The 23,539-nt window shown below is 37.6% G+C and overlaps 1 protein-coding gene across 5 annotated transcripts in view; it reads right to left on the minus strand.

The window, feature by feature from the left end:
• The window catches only part of LOC110512397 (adhesion G protein-coupled receptor E1), a 98,325-nt gene that overhangs the window by 63,994 nt on the left and 10,792 nt on the right, over positions 1 to 23,539 (minus strand). For all 5 annotated transcript variants that reach the window (XR_005035420.1, XR_005035421.1, XR_005035419.1 and 2 more), the window contains 8 exons: positions 16,754 to 16,990; positions 16,432 to 16,560; positions 11,744 to 11,875; positions 3,541 to 3,584; positions 1,976 to 2,086; positions 1,584 to 1,737; positions 1,385 to 1,504; positions 969 to 1,183 (listed from right to left, as the gene is read on the minus strand). Coding sequence is in view for 2 of the 5 variants with exons in the window: in XM_036939981.1 (XP_036795876.1) it covers positions 969 to 1,183; positions 1,385 to 1,504; positions 1,584 to 1,737; positions 1,976 to 2,086; positions 3,541 to 3,584; positions 11,744 to 11,875; positions 16,432 to 16,560; positions 16,754 to 16,990 (1,142 nt within the window). In the remaining 3 variants the exon portion in view is untranslated. The remainder of the gene's footprint in view (positions 1 to 968; positions 1,184 to 1,384; positions 1,505 to 1,583; positions 1,738 to 1,975; positions 2,087 to 3,540; positions 3,585 to 11,743; positions 11,876 to 16,431; positions 16,561 to 16,753; positions 16,991 to 23,539) is intronic.

Raw genomic sequence — 23,539 nt, forward strand, 5'->3', positions numbered from 1 at the left:
GAAACAAACACTGTGTTCTACAGTAAGAACCTCATACCAACGGTCAGGCTTGGTGGTGGTAGTGTGATGGTTTGGGGAGGCTTTGCTGCCTCAAGACCTGGACGACTTGCCTTATTAGAAGGAACCAGGAATTCTGTTCTGTATCAGAGAATTCTACAGGAGAATGTCAGGCCTTCCGTCTGTGAGCTGAACCATGAATTCTGTTCTGTATCAGATAATTCTACAGGAGAGTGTCAGGCCTTCCGTCTGTGAGCTGAACCATGAATTCTGCTCTGTATCAGAGAATTCTACAGGAGAATGTCAGGCCTTCCGTCTGTGAGCTGAACCATGAATTCTGCTCTGTATCAGATAATTCTACAGGAGAATGTCAGGCTGTGAGCTGAAGCTGAAGTACAGCTAGGTCAATGATTCAAATCACACAATCAAGTCTACATGAAAATGGCTAAAAAGCAACAAATTTGAAGTTTTGGACTGGCCTAGTCAATGTCCAGTCCTAATCCCAATTGAGATGTTGTGGCAGGACTTGGAACGGGCAGTTCATGCTTGAAAACCCACAAATGTCACTGAATTAAAGCAGTTCTACATGCAAGAGTGGCCAGAATTCCTTCACAGCGATGTGAGCGACAGATCAACAACTACAGGAAGTGTTTGGTTGCAGTCATTGCAGCTAATTGTGGCACAACCAGTTATTGAGTGTAAGGGTCAATTACTTTTTCACACTGGGGAATTGAGAGTTATCTAAAATTTGGCTTTGGTTGAAGATCTGATAACATTCAGTATCAAAAATACGCAAAAGTAGACTAAATTAGAAAGGGGGCCAATACTTTTTGCCATCCCTGTATAATCTAGCTTGTATTTGAAAATGTATATGAAACAAGTCCTAGCTGTAGATGTACGATTATAATATGCTATAATATTTACATACATCATATATTAACTTCAGGTATTATAGTATATTTAAGTGATACCTGTAGATGTTTGAAGGTGAGGATGACAGGCTGGGTGAGGTGGTCTGTTGCTGGGTTACTGACAAAGGCTGTTACCACCTTGGAACTGATCTGGTAGCTAGGCTTTGATGCTGTGGCGGTTGCTGTGTCTGTGTCTGTGTCAGTGAGGTACTGGAAGGAGTTGTTGACAGATTTCTCCACTTTCTTGTAAGACACCAACCCAGCCAGAGCGAAACCTGGGAAGCACAGAATGAAACAAGTTACCAGAATGTTTTGTAACTTTCCCAGAATCCCCAGGTTTTTCAGGTTGGAAGACTTCTGGAATAAGCAGGAAATATGGAATCCATTTTTTTTAAGTTACTGGTACTAAAATATATAGTACTTAGTTATAGAGATGATGATGATGATGGTGGGGATGATGATGAAGAGTATCCTACCTGGGTATGTCCCGTTGCCGGTGGCTGTCTCCCAGCTGGTGTCCAGCCGAGCGTTGTCATTGGCCAGGCTGATTGGCCCAGTGGGCGGAGTCTGTCCCCTCCTCACTGCAAGCTCAGTTGCTGTGTACAAGGACAAGGATTAAGGTGAAAGAAGATGTGTGTGAGTGTGTGTGTGTTCAGGAGTGTGTGTGTGTGTTACCTGTGTGGTCTGTCTCCATGGTGGTGTGGGTGTCCCTGAGCTGCGGCCCGATGAACCTCATGGCGTCCTCCACGGTGCCTAGCAACCCACTCACCTCCCGGCTGTTGTTTAGGATAGCGTGAGACAAGAGGCCGTCCATCTCCGTGAAGACATTCTACGGACAGGAAGTAGAAACAAGAAACAGGCAGTGAGTGAACCGTGTGTGTTTGTATGTGTGCATGCTTGTGTGAGTCCTTGCGTGTGTGTGTGTGTGTGTGTGTGTGTGTGTGTGTGTGTGTGTGTGTGTGTGTGTGTGTGTGTGTGTGTGTGTGTGTGTGTGTGTGTGTGTGTGTGTGTGTGTGTGTGTGTGTGTGTGTGTGTGCGTGCGTGTGTGCGTGTGTGTACTGGTTTACCTCCAGTAACACCTCTCCAGTCAGTCTCCCTCCGGCTGCGTCCCCAGAGTTACTTAATGCCAGACAGCTGTTCCTCATCAGAGACAGGAGACCAGCTAAACCTGGGACAGTCTGAGAGAGAGGAGGAGTTCATTAACTTCATGTGGGTAAAAACGTTTAAAGCAAGACTTACATTGTAGTCCCAGAAGAGAGCACTGAAATGTATCAATCAAAACACGTGTTTCTAAACTGGTCTAAGAGAGAGAGAGAGAGAGAGAGAGAGAGCGAGAGAGAGAGAGAGAGAGAGAGAGAGAGAGAAAATGAGAGACAAAGAGAGAGAGAGAAAATGAAAGAGCAAGAATGTAAAACAATGCAATAGTGAGTTGCAGTATTTGGAAATCATAGACCTATTGGATAATATACCTTCACATCTACTGGTTATTTTACTGACTACTCACTGCCATATTCTATAAATGTTCTGGTTATTTTACTGACTGATTAATGCCATATTCTATAAATGTTCTAGTTATTTTACTGACTGATTAATGCCATATTCTATAAATGTTCTGGTTATTTTACTGACTACTCACTGCCATATTCTATAAATGTTCTGGTTATTTTACTGACTGATTAATGCCATATTCTATAAATGTTCTGGTTATTTTACTGACTGATTAATGCCATATTCTATAAATGTTCTGGTTATTTTACTGACTGCTTAATGCCATATTCTATAAATGTTCTGGTTATTTTACTGACTGATTAATGCCATATTCTATAAATGTTGTAGTTATTTTACTGACTGCTTAATGCCATATTCTATAAATGTTCTAGTTATTTTACTGACTGATTAATGCCATATTCTATAAATGTTGTAGTTATTTTACTGACTGCTTAATGCCGTATTCTATAAATGTTCTGGTTATTTTACTGACTGCTTAATGCCATATTCTATAAATGTTCTGGTTATTTTACTGACTGATTAATGCCATATTCTATAAATGTTGTAGTTATTTTACTGACTGCTTAATGCCATATTCTATAAATGTTCTAGTTATTTTACTGACTGCTTAATGCCATATTCTATAAATGTTCTAGTTATTTTACTGACTGCTTAATGCCGTATTCTATAAATGTTCTGGTTATTTTACTGACTGCTTAATGCCATATTCTATAAATGTTTATTCTATTCAAACATGGTTCAGCTACAGATCTAGAATGAGTAGAACAGGCTTCCCTATTCAAATATGGTTCAGCTACAGATCTAGAATGAGTAGAACAGGCTTCCCTATTCAAATATGGTTCAGCTACAGATCTAGAATGAGTAGAACAGGTTTCCCTATTCAAATATGGTTCAGCTACAGATCTAGAATGAGTGGAACAGGCTTCCCTATTCAAATATGGTTCAGCTACAGATCTAGAATGAGTAGAACAGGCTTCCCTATTCAAATATGGTTCAGCTACAGATCTAGAATGAGTGGAACGGGCTTCCCCATTCAAGATAATGATGCCATAATGGAGATTCTATGACTAGCGGTTCAGCTGATGTATAAGGACTCATCGGGTCCAGGTAATGTAAAACTCACCTGTCCAGGAGTCTCATTCGCTTTGAACTGGTCACAGGTCAGTACTAAAGGAAACACAAAACAAAACAATCACATTTGGATCGACACAACACAACATGTACATTTTACAAAACACAACCATCACACCGGGATCGACACTACACAGCACAACACAACACAACACAACACAACATTACACAGCACAACACAATCACACCTACACAACACAATCCCACCTGCACAACAACACAAAACAACACAACACAGCACCATCACACGTGCACAACAACACAACACACTACTTACTACACGCCACTACACCACACACAACAACACAACACAACACTTAGTGAGTTGTGAAATCTATTGTGAATGTTTTGTAATGTTTTTAAACTGCCATAAAACCTCTTGGGGCTAGGGGGCAGCATTTTCACTTTTGGATAAATAGCGTGCCCAATTTCAACTTCCTGCTACTCATGCCAAGAATATAAGATATGCATATTATTAGTAGATGTGGATAGAAAACACTCTGAAGTTTCTAAAACTGTTTGAATCATGTCTGTGAGTATACAGAACTTCTGTAGCTGGAAAAACCCCGAGGACAAACCATTCAGAATTATTATTTTTTGAGGTCACTGTCTGTTCAGTGAGTTCTCATTGGGAAACGATATTTCTTAGGCACTTGTTTGCAGTTCCACTGGATGTCACCAGTCTTTGAAATTTCGTTGAGGTTATTCCTTTGTGAAATGAAGAAGTACGGCCATCTTGGATTAGGGTAACGTTATGTGTACTGTTTCAGAGTAGCGCAAGACTTGAAAAGTAGCGTTGGTTTGTGATCCTCCTGTATTGAAAACAGATAGACCCGTCTTCAATTTGATCGATTATTAACGTTTAAAAATACCTCAAGTTGTATTACAAAAGTTGTTTGAAATGTTTTGGCAAAGTTTACAGGTAACTTTTGAGATATTTTGTGGTGATGTTGCTCAAAGTGGAAGCTGTTTTTAATCGGACTTAATCGAACAAAAGGACCATTTGTGATGTTTATGGGACATATTGGAGTGCCAACAAAAGAAGCTTGTCAAAGGTAATGCATGAATTATATTTTATTTCTGAGTTTTGTGTGGTGCCTGCAGGGTTGAAATATGCTATGCTCTCTTTGTTTACTGTTGTGCTATCATCAGATAATAGCTTCTTATGCTTTCGCCGAAAAGCCTTTTTGAAATCTGACATGTTGGCTGGATTCACAACGCCTGGGGCGGCAGGGTAGCCTAGTGGTGTTGGACTAGTAACCGGAAGGTTGCAAGTTCAAACCCCAGAGCTGACAAGGTACAAATCTGTCGTTCTGCCCCTGAACAGGCAGTTAACCGACTGTTCCTAGGCCTTCATTGAAAATAACTGACTTGCCTAGTTAAATAAAGGTAAATACACAGACATGTGTGATTTAATGAAAGTTTGAATTTTATAGCATTTTTTTTAAATTTGGCGCTCTGCATTTTTCCTGCCAATTGGCCAGGTGGGGACATTTGCATCCCGCCTATCCCAGAGAGGTTATTAATGTTGCTGGACCCCTGGAAGACTAGCTGCTGCCTTGGCTGGAACTAATGGGGATCCTTAATAAATACAACTACAACACACCACAATACAACAACACTACACACCAACACAACACCCCAATAGTAGATCAAAGTTGTTGCCATGGGTAACCATGTTTACCATCAGATACCAACTAACTAAGATATAAATGAAGACATGAGACAGAGAGGAAGTTGAGGTGGAGATTAAAACCCCCAGAAACCCACAGCACACCAGTGCTGAAATGTTTCCATGGTAATCATCCTAGGACACATCCCAAATGACAACCTATTATAGAGTGCTCTATGTGCCCTGGTCTAATGTTGTGCACTATATAGGGAATAGGGCCCTAGTCTAATGTAGCATAGGGAATAGGGTGTCATTTGGGACATTATATTAGGAAGAGGAAGCTGCCAGTGGAACAGAGAGTCTCTGTAATAACACTACCTACAGAAACAGAAGGACAGACCTTACTGTAATATGCAGCCACCCATTACAAAATGTATCCACTCACTGTTGTAAATCACTTAATGAATCAAAGGATAGGCTAGATATGCATATGTTACATTATGTTAGTTCACATTATGTTATGTTAGATTATGTTATGTTATATTATGTTATGTTATATTATGTTAAATTATGTTATGTTACATTATTTTATGTTATCTTTTGGCTTATTATGTTATATTATGTTATGTTAGATTATGTTATGCTACATTATATTATGGTACATTATGTTATGTCACATTATGTTAGTTCACATTATGTTATGTTACATTATGTTATGTTACATTATGTTATGTTATGTTACATTATGTTATGTTATGTTACATTATGATATGTTACATTATGTTATGTTACATTATGGTATGTTACATTATGTTATGTTATGTTACATTATGATATGTTGTTACATTCTGTTATGTTACATTATGTTATGTTATGTTACATTATGTTATGATATGTTACATTATGATATGTTATGTCACATTATGTTAGTTCACATTATGTTATGTCACATTATGTTAGTTCACATTATGTTATGTCACATTATGTTAGTTCACATTATGTTATGTTACATTATGTTATGTTACATTATGTTATGATATGTTACATTATGATATGTTATGTTACATTATGTTATGTTACATTATGTTATATTATGTTATGTTACATTATGATATGTTATGTTATGTTACATTATGATATGTTATGCTATGTTATGTTATGTTATGTTATGTTACATTATGTTATGTTACATTATGTTATGTTATGTTATGTTATGTTACATTATGTTATGTTATGTTATGTTACATTATGATATGTTACATTATGTTATGTTATGTTACATTATGTTATGTTACATTATGTTATGTTATGTTATGTTATGTTACATTATGTTATGTTACATTATGATATGTTACATTATGTTATGTTACATTATGTTATGTTACATTATGTTATGTTATGTTACATTACGTTATGTTACATTATGTTATGTTACATTATGTTATGTTACATTATGTTATGTTACATTATGTTATGTTATGTTACATTACGTTATGTTACATTATGTTATGTTATGTTACATTATGTTATGTTACATTATGATATGTTATGTTACATTATGATATGTTACATTATGATATGTTACATTATGTTATGTTATGTTACATTATGTTATGTTACATTATGATATGTTATGTTACATTATGTTATGTTATGTTACATTATGTTATGTTACATTATGATATGTTACATTATGATATGTTATGTTACATTATGTTACATTATGTTATGTTACATTATGATATGTTATGTTACATTATGATATGTTACATTATGATATGTTACATTATGTTATGTTACATTATGATATGTTATGTTACATTATGTTACATTATGTTATGTTACATTATGATATGTTATGTTACATTATGTTACATTATGTTATGTTACATTATGATATGTTATGTTACATTATGATATGTTACATTATGTTATGTTACATTATGATATGTTATGTTACATTATGTTACATTATGTTATGTTACATTATGATATGTTATGTTACATTATGATATGTTACATTATGTTATGTTACATTATGTTATGTTACATTATGATATGTTATGTTACATTATGTTATGTTACATTATGATATGTTACATTATGATATGTTACATTATGATATGTTATGTTACATTATGTTATGTTACATTATGTTATGTTATGTTACATTACGTTATGTTACATTATGTTATGTTATGTTACATTATGTTATGTTACATTATGTTATGTTATGTTACATTATGATATGTTATGTTACATTATGTTATGTTATGTTACATTATGTTATGTTATGTTACATTATGTTATGTTATGTTATGTTATGTTATGTTACATTATGTTATGTTACATTATGATATGTTATGTTACATTATGATATGTTACATTATGTTATGTTACATTATGTTATGTTATGTTACATTATGTTATGTTACATTATGTTATGTTATGTTACATTATGTTATGTTATGTTACATTATGTTATGTTATGTTACATTACGTTATGTTATGTTACATTATGTTATGTTACATTATGTTATGTTATGTTACATTATGTTATGTTATGTTACATTATGTTATGTTATGTTACATTATGTTATGTTATGTTACATTACGTTATGTTACATTATGTTATGTTATGTTACATTATGTTATGTTACATTATGTTATGTTATGTTACATTATGTTATGTTACATTATGATATGTTATGTTACATTATGATATGTTACATTATGTTATGTTACATTATGTTATGTTACATTATGATATGTTATGTTACATTATGTTATGTTACATTATGATATGTTACATTATGATATGTTACATTATGATATGTTATGTTACATTACGTTATGTTACATTATGTTATGTTATGTTACATTATGTTATGTTACATTATGATATGTTACATTATGATATGTTACATTATGTTATGTTATGTTACATTATGTTATGTTACATTATGATATGGTATGTTACATTATGTTATGTTATGTTACATTATGTTATGTTACATTATGATATGTTACATTATGATATGTTATGTTACATTATGTTACATTATGTTATGTTACATTATGATATGTTATGTTACATTATGATATGTTACATTATGATATGTTACATTATGTTATGTTACATTATGATATGTTATGTTACATTATGTTACATTATGTTATGTTACATTATGATATGTTATGTTACATTATGTTACATTATGTTATGTTACATTATGATATGTTATGTTACATTATGATATGTTACATTATGTTATGTTACATTATGATATGTTATGTTACATTATGTTACATTATGTTATGTTCCATTATGATATGTTATGTTACATTATGTTACATTATGTTATGTTACATTATGATATGTTATGTTACATTATGATATGTTACATTATGTTATGTTACATTATGTTATGTTACATTATGATATGTTATGTTACATTATGTTATGTTACATTATGATATGTTACATTATGATATGTTACATTATGATATGTTATGTTACATTATGATATGTTACATTATGATATGTTACATTATGATATGTTACATTATGATATGTTACATTATGATATGTTACATTATGATATGTTACATTATGATATGTTATGTTACATTATGATATGTTACATTATGATATGTTACATTATGATATGTTACATTATGTTATGTTACATTATGTTATGTTACATTATGTTATGTTATGTTACATTACGTTATGTTACATTATGTTATGTTATGTTACATTATGTTATGTTACATTATGTTTTGTTACATTATGTTATGTTACATTATGTTATGTTACATTATGTTATGTTACATTATGTTATGTTATGTTACATTATGATATGTTATGTTACATTATGTTATGTTACATTATGATATGTTACATTATGTTTTGTTACATTATGTTATGTTACATTATGATATGTTGTTACATTATGTTATGTTACATTATGTTTTGTTACATTATGTTATGTTACATTATGATATGTTACATTATGATATGTTACATTATGTTATGTTACATTATGTTATGTTATGTTACATTATGATATGTTATGTTACATTATGTTATGTTACATTATGATATGTTATGTTATGTTACATTATGTTATGTTACATTATGATATGTTATGTTACATTATGTTATGTTACATTATGTTATGTTACATTATGTTATGTTACATTATGTTATGTTATGTTACATTATGATATGTTATGTTACATTATGTTATGTTACATTATGATATGTTACATTATGATATGTTATGTTATGTTACATTATGTTATGTTACATTATGATATGTTATGTTACATTATGTTATGTTACATTATGTTATGTTACATTATGATATGTTACATTATGTTATGTTATGTTACATTATGATATGTTATGTTATGTTACATTATGATATGTTATGTTATGTTACATTATGATATGTTATGTTATGTTACATTATGATATGTTATGTTATGTTACATTATGATATGTTATGTTACATTATGTTATGTTACATTATGTTATGTTATGTTACATTATGATATGTTACATTATGATATGTTATGTTATGTTACATTATGTTATGTTACATTATGATATGTTATGTTACATTATGTTATGTTACATTATGTTATGTTACATTATGTTATGTTACATTATGTTATGTTACATTATGTTATGTTACATTATGTTATGTTACATTATGTTATGTTACATTATGTTATGTTACATTATGATATGTTACATTATGATATGTTATGTTATATTACATTATGTTATGTTATGTTACATTATGATATGTTATGTTACATTATGTTATGTTACATTATGTTATGTTACATTATGTTATGTTACATTATGTTATGTTACATTATGTTATGTTACATTATGTTATGTTACATTATGATATGTTGTTACATTATGTTATGTTACATTATGTTATGTTACATTATGTTATGTTACATTATGTTATGTTACATTATGTTATGTTACATTATGATATGTTACATTATGATATGTTATGTTACATTATGTTATGTTCTAATGTGTTATGTTATATTGTGTTATGTTATATTATGTTATGTTACATTATGATATGTTATGTTACATTATGTTATGTTCTAATGTGTTATGTTGTATTGTGTTATGTTATATTGTGTTATGTTATATTATGTTATGTTATTTTGTGCTATATTATTTGAAGTTATATTTTGTTACTCTACACTATTTATACAATAGTATGTGAATACCCCTTCAAATGAATAGATTTGGCTATTTCAGCCACACCCATTGCTGACAGGTGTATAAAATCAAGCACACAGCCATGCAATCTCCATAGACAAACACGGGCAGTAGAATGGTCTTACTGAAGAGCTCAGTGACTTTCAACGTGAAACCGTTATAGGATGCCACCTTTCCAACAAGTCAGTTTGTAAAATGTCTGCCATTCTAGAGCTGCCCTGGTCAACTGTAAGTGATACTATTGTGAAGGGGAAACATCTAGAAGCAACAACAATTACGTCGCGAAGTGGTAGGCCACACAAACTCACAGAATGGGACTGTCGAGTGCTGAAGTGCATAGAGCGTAAAAGTTGTCTGTTCTCAGTTGCAGGACTCACTACGAGTTAAAAACGGCCTCTTGAAGCAACGTCCGCACAAGAACTGTTCATCTGGAACTTCATGGAATGGGTTTCCATGGCCGAGCAGCCGCACACAAGACTAAGATCACCATGTGCAATGCCAAGCGTCGGCTGGTGCGGTGTAATGCTCACCGTGATTGGAGCAGTGGAAACACGTTCTCTGGAGTGATGAATCATGTTTCACCATCTGGCAGTCCGACGGACTAATCTGTGTTTGGCAGATGACTGCTACATGCCAGAATGCATAGTGCAAAGTGTAAGGTTTGGTTGAGGAGGACTAATGATCTGGAGCTGTTTTTCGTGGTTCACGATAGGCCCCTTAGTTCCAGTGAAGGGAAAGCTGAAAGCTACAGCATATAATTACATTCTAGACAATTCTGTGCTTCCAACTTTGTGGCAACCGTCTGGGGAAGGCCATTTCCTGTTACAGCAAAGCGAGGTCCATACAGAAATGGTTTGTCGAGATCGGTGTGGAAGAACTTGACTGGCCTGCGCAGAGGCCTCAACCCTATCATACACCTTTGGAATAAATTTGAATGCTGACTGTGAGCCAGGCCTAATCGCCCAACATCAGTGCCCGACCTCACTAATGCTCTTGTGGCTGAATGTTAGCAAGTCCCTGCAGCAATGTTTCAACATCTAGTGAACAGCCTTCCCAGACGAGTGGAGGCTGTTATAGCAGCAAAGGAGGGGAACAACTCCATATTAGTGCCCATGAATTGGAAAGAGATGTTCGGCGAGAAGTTGTCCACATACTTTTGGTCATGTAGTGGTTGTTAAATATAGCTGTAATTTAGGACTGTTAAAATAGGAGCCTAGTTATATTTCCAATCCAGGCCTTCCTCTTCTAAGAGACAAAGTTATCGTATTGTAATGTATCATGTCGTGGGAAGCAACACGTCATAGTAGCAGATTCTACAATCACCTGAGCACTGAGCCTGTTTGTTGTCGTAGTTACTGTATCCAGGGTGACAGAGGCAACTGTAGCTTCCTTTCTGGTTCTGGCAGTCCCCGCCCACTCCACAGATACCAGCGGTCTCATTACACTCATCTATGTCTGAGGAAGAGAGAGATGAAAAGAGAGATGAGTGTAGGGGGAGGGATAATGATGATTTTTTAATGATTTTTTACATTTGATTTCATATTTATTTAATTAGGTAAGCCAGTTGAGAACATGTTCTAATTTACAACTGTGACCTGGCCAATATAAAGCAAAGCAGTGTGACACAGACAACAACACAGAGTTACACATGGAATAAACAAACGTACAGTCAATAACACAATAGAAAAAGTCAATATACATTGTGTGTAAATGGCGTGAGGTGGTAAGGCAATAAATAGGCCATAGCAGCGAAATAATTACAATTGAGCAAATTAACACTGGAGTGATAGATGAGCAGATGATGTGCAAGTAGAAATACTGGTGTGCAAAAGAGCAAAAAAGTAAATTTAAACAATATGGGGATGAGGTATATAATATTCTATTTACAGATGGGCTATGTACAGCTGCAGCGATCGGTAAGCAGCTCAGATAGCTGATAATAAGGAGGAAGAGGAAAAATAGGAGGATAATGATGGTAAGAGACAGAGAGAATGAGAGAGAAATAGAGGGAGAGAAAAATAAAGTGAGAGAAAGAGAAAGAGAGAGAGCGAGATTATCTAGAGGGAGTAAGCCATTCAGACAGTCTCAGATCTGCTGCATGCAAGTCAGTATGGGGGTCACAGTTCAATCAGGTTTAGGGGCATTTAAGTCAGTAAGGGGGTCACAGTTCAATCAGGTTTAGGGGCATTTAAGTCAGTGTGGGGGTCACAGTTCAATCAGGTTTAGGGGCATTAAAGTCAGTGTGGGGGTCACAGTTCAATCAGGTTTAGGGGCATTAAAGTCAGTGTGGGGGTCACAGTTCAATCAGGTTTAGGGGCATTTAATTCAGTGTGGGGGTCACAGTTCAATCAGGTTTAGGGGCATTAAAGTCAGTGTGGGGGTCACAGTTCAATCAGGTTTAGGGGCATTTAAGTCAGTGTGGGGGTCACAGTTCAATCAGGTTTAGGGGCATTTAAGTTAGTGTGGGGGTCACAGTTCAATCAGGTTTAGGGGCATTTAAGTCAGTGTGGGGGTCACAGTTCAATCAGTTTTAGGGGCATTTAAGTCAGTGTAGGTGTCACAGTTCAATCAGGTTTAGGGCCATTAAAGTCAGTGGTTCTCAAACCTCTCCTCTGGGACACCCAAACATTTCACCACTTTGTTGTATTCCTGAACTAACTCACCTGATTCACCTAGTCAAGGGCTTTAAGATTAGTTGACAAGTTGAATCAGGTGAACTAGCTGTGGAATAGCTACAATACATGGAAGGCTTTGTGTCCCGGAGGAGAGTTTTGGAATCCCCTGATTTACGTGGTCACATTCCAGGCTGACTCAATTGTAATTATTACATTGCACCAATGGCTGCGTGCCACGTCATCAACTGTGCAGTCGGGCATCAAATTGCTGCTATATCCTGTGACGGGGTTAACTGATGTGTTAAACATCTATCCAGACATAATATTGCTGCTATATCCTGTGACGCGGTTAAACATCTATCCAGACATAATGTTGCTGCTATATCCTGTGTCGGGGTTAAACATCTATCCAGACATAATGTTGCTGCTATATCCTGTGACGGGGTTAAACATCTATCCAGACATAATGTTGCTGCTATATCCTGTGACGGGGTTAACTGATGGGTTAAACATCTATCCAGACATAATGTTGCTGCTATATCCTGTGACGGGGTTAACTGATGTGTTAAACATCTATCCAGACATAATGTTGCTGCTATATCCTGTGACGGGGTTAAACATCTATCCAGACATAATGTTGCTGCTATATCCTGTGACGGGGTTAAACATCTATCCAGACATAATGTTGCTGCTATATCCTGTGACGGGGTTAAACATCTATCCAGACATAATGTTGCTGCTATATCCTGTGACGGGGTTAAACATCTATCCAGACATAATGTTGCTGCTATATCCTGTGACGGGGTTAAACATCTATCCAGACATAATGTTGCTGCTATATCCTGTGACGGGGTTAAACATCTATCCAGACATAATGTTGCTGCTATATCCTGTGACGGGGTTAAACATCTATCCAGACATAATATTGCTACTATATCCTGTGACGGGGTTAAACATCTATCCAGACATAATATTGCTGCTATATCCTGTGTCAGGGTTAACTGATGGGTTAAACATCTATCCAGACATAATATTGCTGCTATATCCTGTGACGGGGTTAAACATCTATCCAGACATAATATTGCTGCTATATCCTGTGTCAGGGTTAACTGATGGGTTAAACATCTATCCAGACATAATATTGCTACTATATCCTGTGACGGGGTTAACTGATGTGTTAAACATCTATCCAGACATAATGTTGCTGCTATATCCTGTGACGGGGTTAAACATCTATCCAGACATAATATTGCTGCTATATCCTGTGTCAGGGTTAACTGATGGGTTAAACATCTATCCAGACATAATATTGCTACTATATCCTGTGACGGGGTTAACTGATGTGTTAAACATCTATCCAGACATAATGTTGCTGCTATATCCTGTGACGAGGTTAAACATCTATCCAGACATAATGTTGCTGCTATATCCTGTGACGAGGTTAAACATCTATCCAGACATAATGTTGCTGCTATATCCTGTGACGAGGTTAACTGATGGGTTAAACATCTATCCAGACATAATGTTGCTACTATATCCTGTGACGGGGTTAACTGATGGGTTAAACATCTATCCAGACATAATATTGCTGCTATATCCTGTGTCGGGGTTAACTGATGGGTTAAACATCTATCCAGACATAATATTGCTGCTATATCCTGTGTCGGGGTTAAACATCTATCCAGACATAATATTGCTGCTATATCCTGTGTCAGGGTTAACTGATGGGTTAAACATCTATCCAGACATAATGTTGCTGCTATATCCTGTGTCAGGGTTAACTGATGGGTTAAACATCTATCCAGACATAATATTGCTGCTATATCCTGTGACGAGGTTAAACATCTATCCAGACATAATGTTGCTACTATATCCTGTGACGGGGTTAACTGATGGGTTAAACATCTATCCAGACATAATGTTGCTGCTATATCCTGTGACGGGGTTAAACATCTATCCAGATATAATGTTGCTACTATATCCTGTGACGGGGTTAACTGATGGGTTAAACATCTATCCAGACATAATGTTGCTACTATATCCTGTGACGGGGTTAACTGATGGGTTAAACATCTATCCAGACATAATGTTGCTACTATATCCTGTGACGGGGTTAACTGATGGGTTAAACATCTATCCAGACATAATGTTGCTGCTATATCCTGTGACGGGGTTAACTGATGGGTTAAACATCTATCCAGACATAATGTTGCTACTATATCCTGTGACGGGGTTAACTGATGGGTTAAACATCTATCCAGACATAATGTTGCTGCTATATCCTGTGACGAGGTTAACTGATGGGTTAAACATCTATCCAGACATAATGTTGCTACTATATCCTGTGACGGGGTTAACTGATGGGTTAAACATCTATCCAGACATAATATTGTTGCTATATCCTGTGTCGGGGTTAACTGATGGGTTAAACATCTATCCAGACATAATATTGCTGCTATTTCCTGTGTCGGGGTTAAACATCTATCCAGACATAATGTTGCTACTATATCCTGTGACGGGGTTAACTGATGGGTTAAACATCTATCCAGACATAATATTGCTGCTATATCCTGTGTCAGGGTTAACTGATGGGTTAAACATCTATCCAGACATAATATTGCTGCTATATCCTGTGACGGGGTTAACTGATGGGTTAAACATCTATCCAGACATAATGTTGCTGCTATATCCTGTGACGAGGTTAACTGATGGGTTAAACATCTATCCAGACATAATGTTGCTGCTATATCCTGTGACGAGGTTAACTGATGGGTTAAACATCTATCCAGACATAATGTTGCTGCTATATCCTGTGACGGGGTTAAACATCTATCCAGACATAATGTTGCTGCTATATCCTGTGACGGGGTTAAACATCTATCCAGACATAATATTGCTGCTATATCCTGTGACGGGGTTAAACATCTATCCAGACATAATGTTGCTGCTATATCCTGTGACGGGGTTAACTGATGGGTTAAACATCTATCCAGACATAATATTGCTGCTATATCCTGTGACGGGGTTAACTGATGTGTTAAACATGTTTTCCAGGCGTTGTGAGATCTGACAGGTGTCTTCAAAGAGTGAGGGTCACAGGGTCGAAGGTCAGACGTTAGATTTCATAGGTAAGAGGTCAGAGCTAGCATGGCCTCGGCCACCTCACCTGTGCAGGGGGAAGTGTTGTTGCCGTGGTTACTGAGCCCTGACGGACAGGTGCAGGTGTATTGGCCAGGTGTGTTTGTGCACATGCCCATACCGCCGCACACCAGGGAAACCCACACACACTCATCCTCATCTGCAGTGGACACACACACACACACACACACACACACACACACACACCCACACACACATGCACACACACACACATTGATGCTCTCTTCTTGGACTCGCCTGCACAGTGTTCAGCGTAAGTAGGAACTCTGAACCCAGGTTGACATTGGCAGTTGTAGCTCCCGATGGTGTTGAGGCAAATGGTGTTGCTGCCACAAACCGGTGGGTTCTCCAGGCACTCATTGAGATCTGAAGAGATAAGGAAATATGTGTTCAAAAAACGTTTCTATTGGACAACTTCCTGAACAGAGGAAATAAGGAGATGTTTAATTCCCTTGACATGTTTAATTCCAATGTTTAATTCCCTTGACATGTAGCATTCACACACATACACACACACACACACACACACACACACACACTCAGACAATTGAATACTCACCCTTACACTCCCCAGCGAAAGGAGTAAACTTCAAAGATGTTGTGGATCTGAACCCATGTTGACACTGACAGTAGAAGCTTCCATATGTGTTGTAACATGTGGCATTACTTCCACAGGTTGGGGTACTGTCCCACTGTTTACACTCATCCATATCAACACATTGTTGACTCCCTTTGGCAATGAAGCCCAGGCCGCAATCTCTGGCCTCTATGTTCCCCAGTAGAGTGAAATGAAGACCTGCGAAGAGAGAGAAAGGGAGAGAGGCAGAGAGAGACAGAGAGAGTGAGAGAAAGAGCGACACAGACAGACAGACAGACAGACAGACAGACAGACAGACAGAGAGACAGAGAGAGGGAGGGAGATTCAGACACAGGCAAGAAGGGCATTCTATGCCATCAAAAGGAACATAAATTTCAACATACCAATTAGGATTTGGCAAAAAATACTTGAATCAGTCATAGAGCCCATTGCCCTCTATGGTTGTGAGGTCTGGGGTCCGCTCACCAACCAAGACTTCACAAAATGGGACAAACACCAAATTGAGACTCTGCACGCAGAATTCTGCAAAAATATCCTCTGTGTACAACGTAGAACACCAAATAATGCATGCAGAGCAGAATTAGGCCGATACCCACTAATTATCAAAATCCAGAAAAGTGCCGTTAAATTCTATAACCACCTAAAAGGAAGCGATTCCCAAACCTTCCATAACAAAGCCATCACCTACAGAGAGATGAACCTGGAGAAGAGTCCCCTAAGCAAGCTGGTCCTGGGGCTCTGTTCACAAACACAAACACACCCTACAGAGCCCCAGGACATCAGCACAATTAGACCCAACCAAATCATGAGAAAACAAAAAAATAATTACTTGACACATTGGAAAGAATTTACAAAAAAACAGAGCAAACTAGAATGCTATTTGGCCCTACACAGAGAGTACACAGTGGCAGAATACCTGACCACTGTGACTGACCCAAAATGAAGGAAAGCTTTGACTATGTACAGACTCAGTGAGCATAGCCTTGCTATTGAGAAAGGCCGCCGTAGGCAGACATGGCTCTCAAGAGAAGACAGGCTATGTGCACACTGCCCACAAAATGAGGTGGAAACTGAGCTGCACTTCCTAACCTCCTGCCCAATGTATGACCATATTAGAGACACATATTTCCCTCAGATTACACAGATCCACAAAGAATTCGAAAAAACAAATCCAATTCTGATAAACTCCCATATCTACTGGGTGAAATTCCACAGTGTGCCATCACAGCAGCAAGATGTGTGACCTGTTGCCACGAGAAAAGGTCAACCAGTGAAGAACAAACACCATTGTAAATACAACCCATATTTATGCTAATTTATTTTCCCTTGTATACCTTAACCATTTGTACATTGTTAAAACACTGTATATATATAATATGACATTTGTAATGTCTTTATTGTTTTGAAACTTCTGTATGTGTAATGTTTACTGTTAATTTTTATTGTTTATTTCACTTTATATATTCACTTTATCTATTATCTACCTCACTTGCTTTGGCAATGTTAACACATGTTTCCCATGCCAATAAAGCCCTTGAATTGAATTGAATTGAGAGACAGAGAGTGTGAGAGAGAGCGACACAGACAGACAGACAGACAGACAGACAGACAGACAGACAGACAGACAGACAGACAGACAGAAAGACAGACAGACAGACAGAGGGGGGGAGGGTATTACTTAACCAAACAACTACCAATGGGAGGCTTTCTGAAGCCTTTGGGGCAAATTGTGCTCCGCCCTATGGGACTCTCAATCACGGCCAGTTGTGAAACAGCCTGGTCAAACCAGGGTGTCTGTAGTGACGCCTCTAGCACTGAGATGCAGAGCCTTAGACCGCTGTGCCACTAGCGAGCCCAATCAATAGTGGTGTGCTGTGATTTCAAGATAGATTCCTGTGTGGTTCTACGCCCTGAGCGATCTTTCTACATAAAACTAGATAAAACAAGAAGCGTACAGCAGAGGTCGGCGCTCAGAGGTCGGCGCTCTCTGTCCAGCAGTCTTAACCCAGATGCCCAATACGGAACGCTTGCATAATAGACCAAGCAGATCAGGGCAGTTTGGGGTTTGAGAAGTCAATGAGAGAAGTTAAAAATTATTCAAAATTATTCATCATTACTTTTATTTCCCGTCCGCTAGTCACGATTTCTAATCCTGTAAATGCGATCAGGGATTTCTTTTGGAGGAGCAGTTTCAGCCTCCACACTGTACTGTCAGTTTCAGGCTCCACACTGTACTGTCAGTTTCAGCCTCCACACTGTACTGTCAGTTTCAGCCTCCACACTGTACTGTCAGTTTCAGCCTCCACACTGTACTGTCAGTTTCAGCCTCCACACTGTGCTGTCAGTTTCAGCCTCCACACTGTACTGTCAGTTTCAGCCTCCACACTGTACTGTCAGTTTCAGCCTCCACACTGTACTGTCAGTTTCAGCCTCCACACTGTACTGTCAGTTTCAGACTCCAAACTGTACTGTCAGTTTCAGCCTCCAAACTGTACTGTCAGTTTCAGCCTCCAAACTGTACTGTCAGTTTCAGCCTCCAAACTGTACTGTCAGTTTCAGCCTCCAAACTGTACTGTCAGTTTCAGCCTCCAAACTGTACTGTCAGTTTCAGCCTCCACACTGTACTGTCAGTTTCAGCCTCCAAACTGTACTGTCAGTTTCAGCCTCCACACTGTGCTGTCAGTTTCAGCCTTCACACTGTGCTGTCAGTTTCAGCCTCCAAACTGTACTGTCAGTTTCAGCCTCCACACTGTGCTGTCAGTTTCAGCCTCCACACTGTGCTGTCAGTTTCAGCCTTCACACTGTGCTGTCAGTTTCAGCATCCAAACTGTACTGTCAGTTTCAGCCTCCAAACTGTACTGTCAGTTTCAGCCTCCAAACTGTACTGTCAGTTTCAGCCTCCAAACTGTACTGTCAGTTTCAGCCTCCACACTGTACTGTCAGTTTCAGCCTCCAAACTGTACTGTCAGTTTCAGCCTCCACACTGTGCTGTCAGTTTCAGCCTTCACACTGTGCTGTCAGTTTCAGCCTCCAAACTGTACTGTCAGTTTCAGCCTTCACACTGTGCTGTCAGTTTCAGCCTCCAAACTGTACTGTCAGTTTCAGCCTCCAAACTGTACTGTCTTTGACGGTTGTTGTGACGTCCAATGCTTCAAACGTCATCAATTACGATATTTTTTACTTTGATAGAAACATCAATACTTTTGTATCAGATCAGACCAGTTTACTTTGATAGAAACATCAATACTTTTGTATCAGATCAGACCAGTTTACTTTGATAGAAACATCAATACTTTTGTATCAGAACAGACCAGTTTACTTTGATAGAAACATCAATACTTTTGTATCAGAACAGACCAGTTTACTTTGATAGAAACATCAATACTTTTGTATCAGATCAGACCAGTTTACTTTGATAGAAACATCAATACTTTTGTATCAGAACAGACCAGTTTACTTTGATAGAAACATCAATACTTTTGTATCAGAACAGACCAGTTTACTTTGATAGAAACATCAATACAGCTGTATAGGATCAGACCAGTTTACTTTGATAGAAACATCAATACTTTTGTATCAGAACAGACCAGTTTACTTTGATAGAAACATCAATACAGCTGTATAGGATCAGACCAGTTTACTTTGATAGAAACATCAATACAGCTGTATAGGATCAGACCAGTTTACTTTGATAGAAACATCAATACAGCTGTATAGGATCAGACCAGTTTTATCAATAAAAGTGACTTTGTTTAATATTTAGCAAGTTTTCAGAACCATCCAGAAACTTTTATAAATCCAATCTAGCTACAATTTCAGCTACTTGTCAAGCTGCCTTTGGGGAGTATTGACCTTAGAACTAGAATGAATAGAATGGCTGTCCCCATTCCAAGTCAAGGATGACATAATGGGTGGACTGGCAGCATTATGAGTGTACCCATGCCTACTGTAGGTGGAAGAAATACAGGTTATGACAACGTAATAATCCCATGCGGAGCTGTCGAAAATGAACACATTCATTGGACCAGCACCGGAGCAAAAAGGACAGGAAGTGAATGTTAGCAGTACAGAAAGTTTGCCATCAAAGTAAAAATGTAACACAATCATAGTGAATTGCAACTAACCACCGGTACTCACCGAACACATAGCGCTTATTTAAACGCTTTTCAAATGATCTACAGCCACTTGATGTCCTGATCGCTGGTCACGTTTTCAATGATAATCTTGTAGAATCCAGCAATGGTGCTGGTCCAATTCATTTTGTATTTCATTTGAATGCTTCTTCATGGAATTATTACACTGTCCTAAACTAGACCCATGCCTGGATTCAGAAAATACAGGTCAAAACTAAAGGATTCTAATATCCCAGAACTCCTTGCGCCACTATTTAAGAAACGACCAGAATCCGCATTCAGAATGACTGGGGGTGAATGTTAGTAGTACAGAATAATAGTAGTAGTAGTAGTAGTGCTAGCAGGAGTAGTAGTAACAATTGCAGTAGTAGCAATAGTAATAATAGTAGTAGTAGTAGTATTGGTAGTAGTAGTGGTAGTAGTAGAGGAGTAGCAGTAGTTGTAGTATTAGTAGTTTTAGTAGTAGTAGTAGTACTATCAGCAGTAGTAGCAGTAGTAGTAGTAGTAGTAGTAGTAGTAGTAGTAGGACAATGATGATGATGATGATGATGATTGATATAATGATTATTAGCGAGGCTGATGTATGTCAATGATAATTGGAGCTGAGGTGCTGTATTCTTTCTGAAATCACACTGTCATTTATTTCCCACAAGGGGGAGCCTATCAACAAGCCTATGTGGGATTTAATATTCTTCTTCTCTCAGTGTTGTTCCAAATATGCTGGAGGGAAGTATTAAAGGTATACAACTAGACTCAACTGAAGTAGGAGAGAAGACATGAGAGAAGCCCAGATTGTGGTTAGACAGCAGGCCTCACACACAGAGGGTTTTTATGACACACACACACACACGCACACACACACAGACACACACACACACACACACACACGCGCACACACACACACACACACACACGCACGCACAAATACACACACGCGCGCACACACACAAGCACTCACGCGCACACACACGCACGCACACACGCGCACACGCACGCACACGCGCGCACACACGCGCACACACACACACACACACACACACTCAAAGGGTATTTATGAAGTGATATATCAACAAGGTCTCACAGTCTCACGTCAGAATTAGACGTTTATCCATGTTTCTCAAACGTCAAATTTCGAATTTGTTCCAAACGTCAAATGTCAAAGTGATTCAAGTCAAGTTTAGGCATTAACCTCCTTGAGTCGATGTCTGATTTAAACAAATCCCCATCAAAATATGTCTGTTTAGAACAATGTAATTTAATTAATTTAAGCCCTTTCACATATCTGGTGGAAGGTGGCAGAGCTACAGTGGTGTCTGTCAGACCCTGGCACATCCCGAAAATCAGTCTTTAAACATCTGTAATATCTGAACGGTTTGACCTACAAACTACTAGGCTCTTCTCCATTTAGCTCTACGACCACCACAAGCGCCACGGGACTCGTCTGAAGCCGGTACCTCCACTCTGCCATCTTCCGTATGTAGCCTCTGAACACTTTGGGCTACAAAAAAATATGACCCCACTATGGAAAGATGGGACTCGCACGAACATGTACATGTTGGTTGATTGATTAGCGCTACGACAACCACAAGCCTCACAAGACTCGTCTGAAGGTGCTCTTTCCAAGCATTTTTAAGCCTTGAGACAATTGAGACATGGATTGTGAATGTTTGCCACTCAGAGGGTGAACGGGAAAGACAATAGATTTAGGTGTCTTTGAGTGTGGTATGGTACTAGGTGCCAGGCACACTGATTTCTGTCAAAAACTGCAACGCTGCTGGGCTTTTCACGCTCAACAGTTTTCCATGTGTGTCAAGAATGATCCACCACCCAAAGGACATCCAGACAACTTGACACAACTGTGGGAAGCATTGGAGTCAACATGGGCCAGCATCCCTGCGGAACACTTTGGAAACGTTGAAGAGTCTTTGCCCCGATAAATTGAGGCCGTTCTGAGGGAAAAGGGCTGTATGGATGTAGTTTAGGGCCTAAAATAAAGGGTTAAATAGTGTCCTGATCTTTCTTATATCTCTCAGATATAGGACAAACTCTTCAGAACTAACTTCCTTTAGGTTTTTTGGGGGTTATTTGTTGTTCCATGTACAAATCTATTATTCACTGCGTTTCTATTGGCTAATGGCATTAAGGCCACATTTCCTTTCATCAAATCATTTCTGTATATGTTTTTAAATAAAGGGGTCCTAACAAATGGCTAAATCACCTTGGTATGACCATCTTAAAACAATTCCATGATGTTAGCTTAGTAGAACCCCCCCCTACTTGAAGGTAACTACCTCCCTTCAACTATAGACACAGTGCTAGAGTTAATCTCTCTCTTCCTCCCTCCCTCTCTTTCTCTCTCTCTCTCTCTCTCTCTCTCTCTCTCTCTTTCTCTCTCTCTTTCTCTCTCTCTCTCTCTCTCTCTCTCTCTCTCTCTCTCCCTCTGTTTCTCTCTCTCCCTCTCTCTCTCTCAGTCTCTAGACTAAGAAGTAGACAGAGAAGTAGCTAAATCTGTACTAGTTTCAGGCCTGGGTTCAAAATAGTATTTAAAACATTTCAGATCCTTCCATTTCTAGCCTGTCAGAAGTGCCATATGGGCTTTATCCACTATTCTTTT

This window comes from Oncorhynchus mykiss, chromosome 13 (assembly GCF_013265735.2).
Source record: "Oncorhynchus mykiss isolate Arlee chromosome 13, USDA_OmykA_1.1, whole genome shotgun sequence".
Lineage (NCBI taxonomy): Eukaryota > Metazoa > Chordata > Actinopteri > Salmoniformes > Salmonidae > Oncorhynchus > Oncorhynchus mykiss.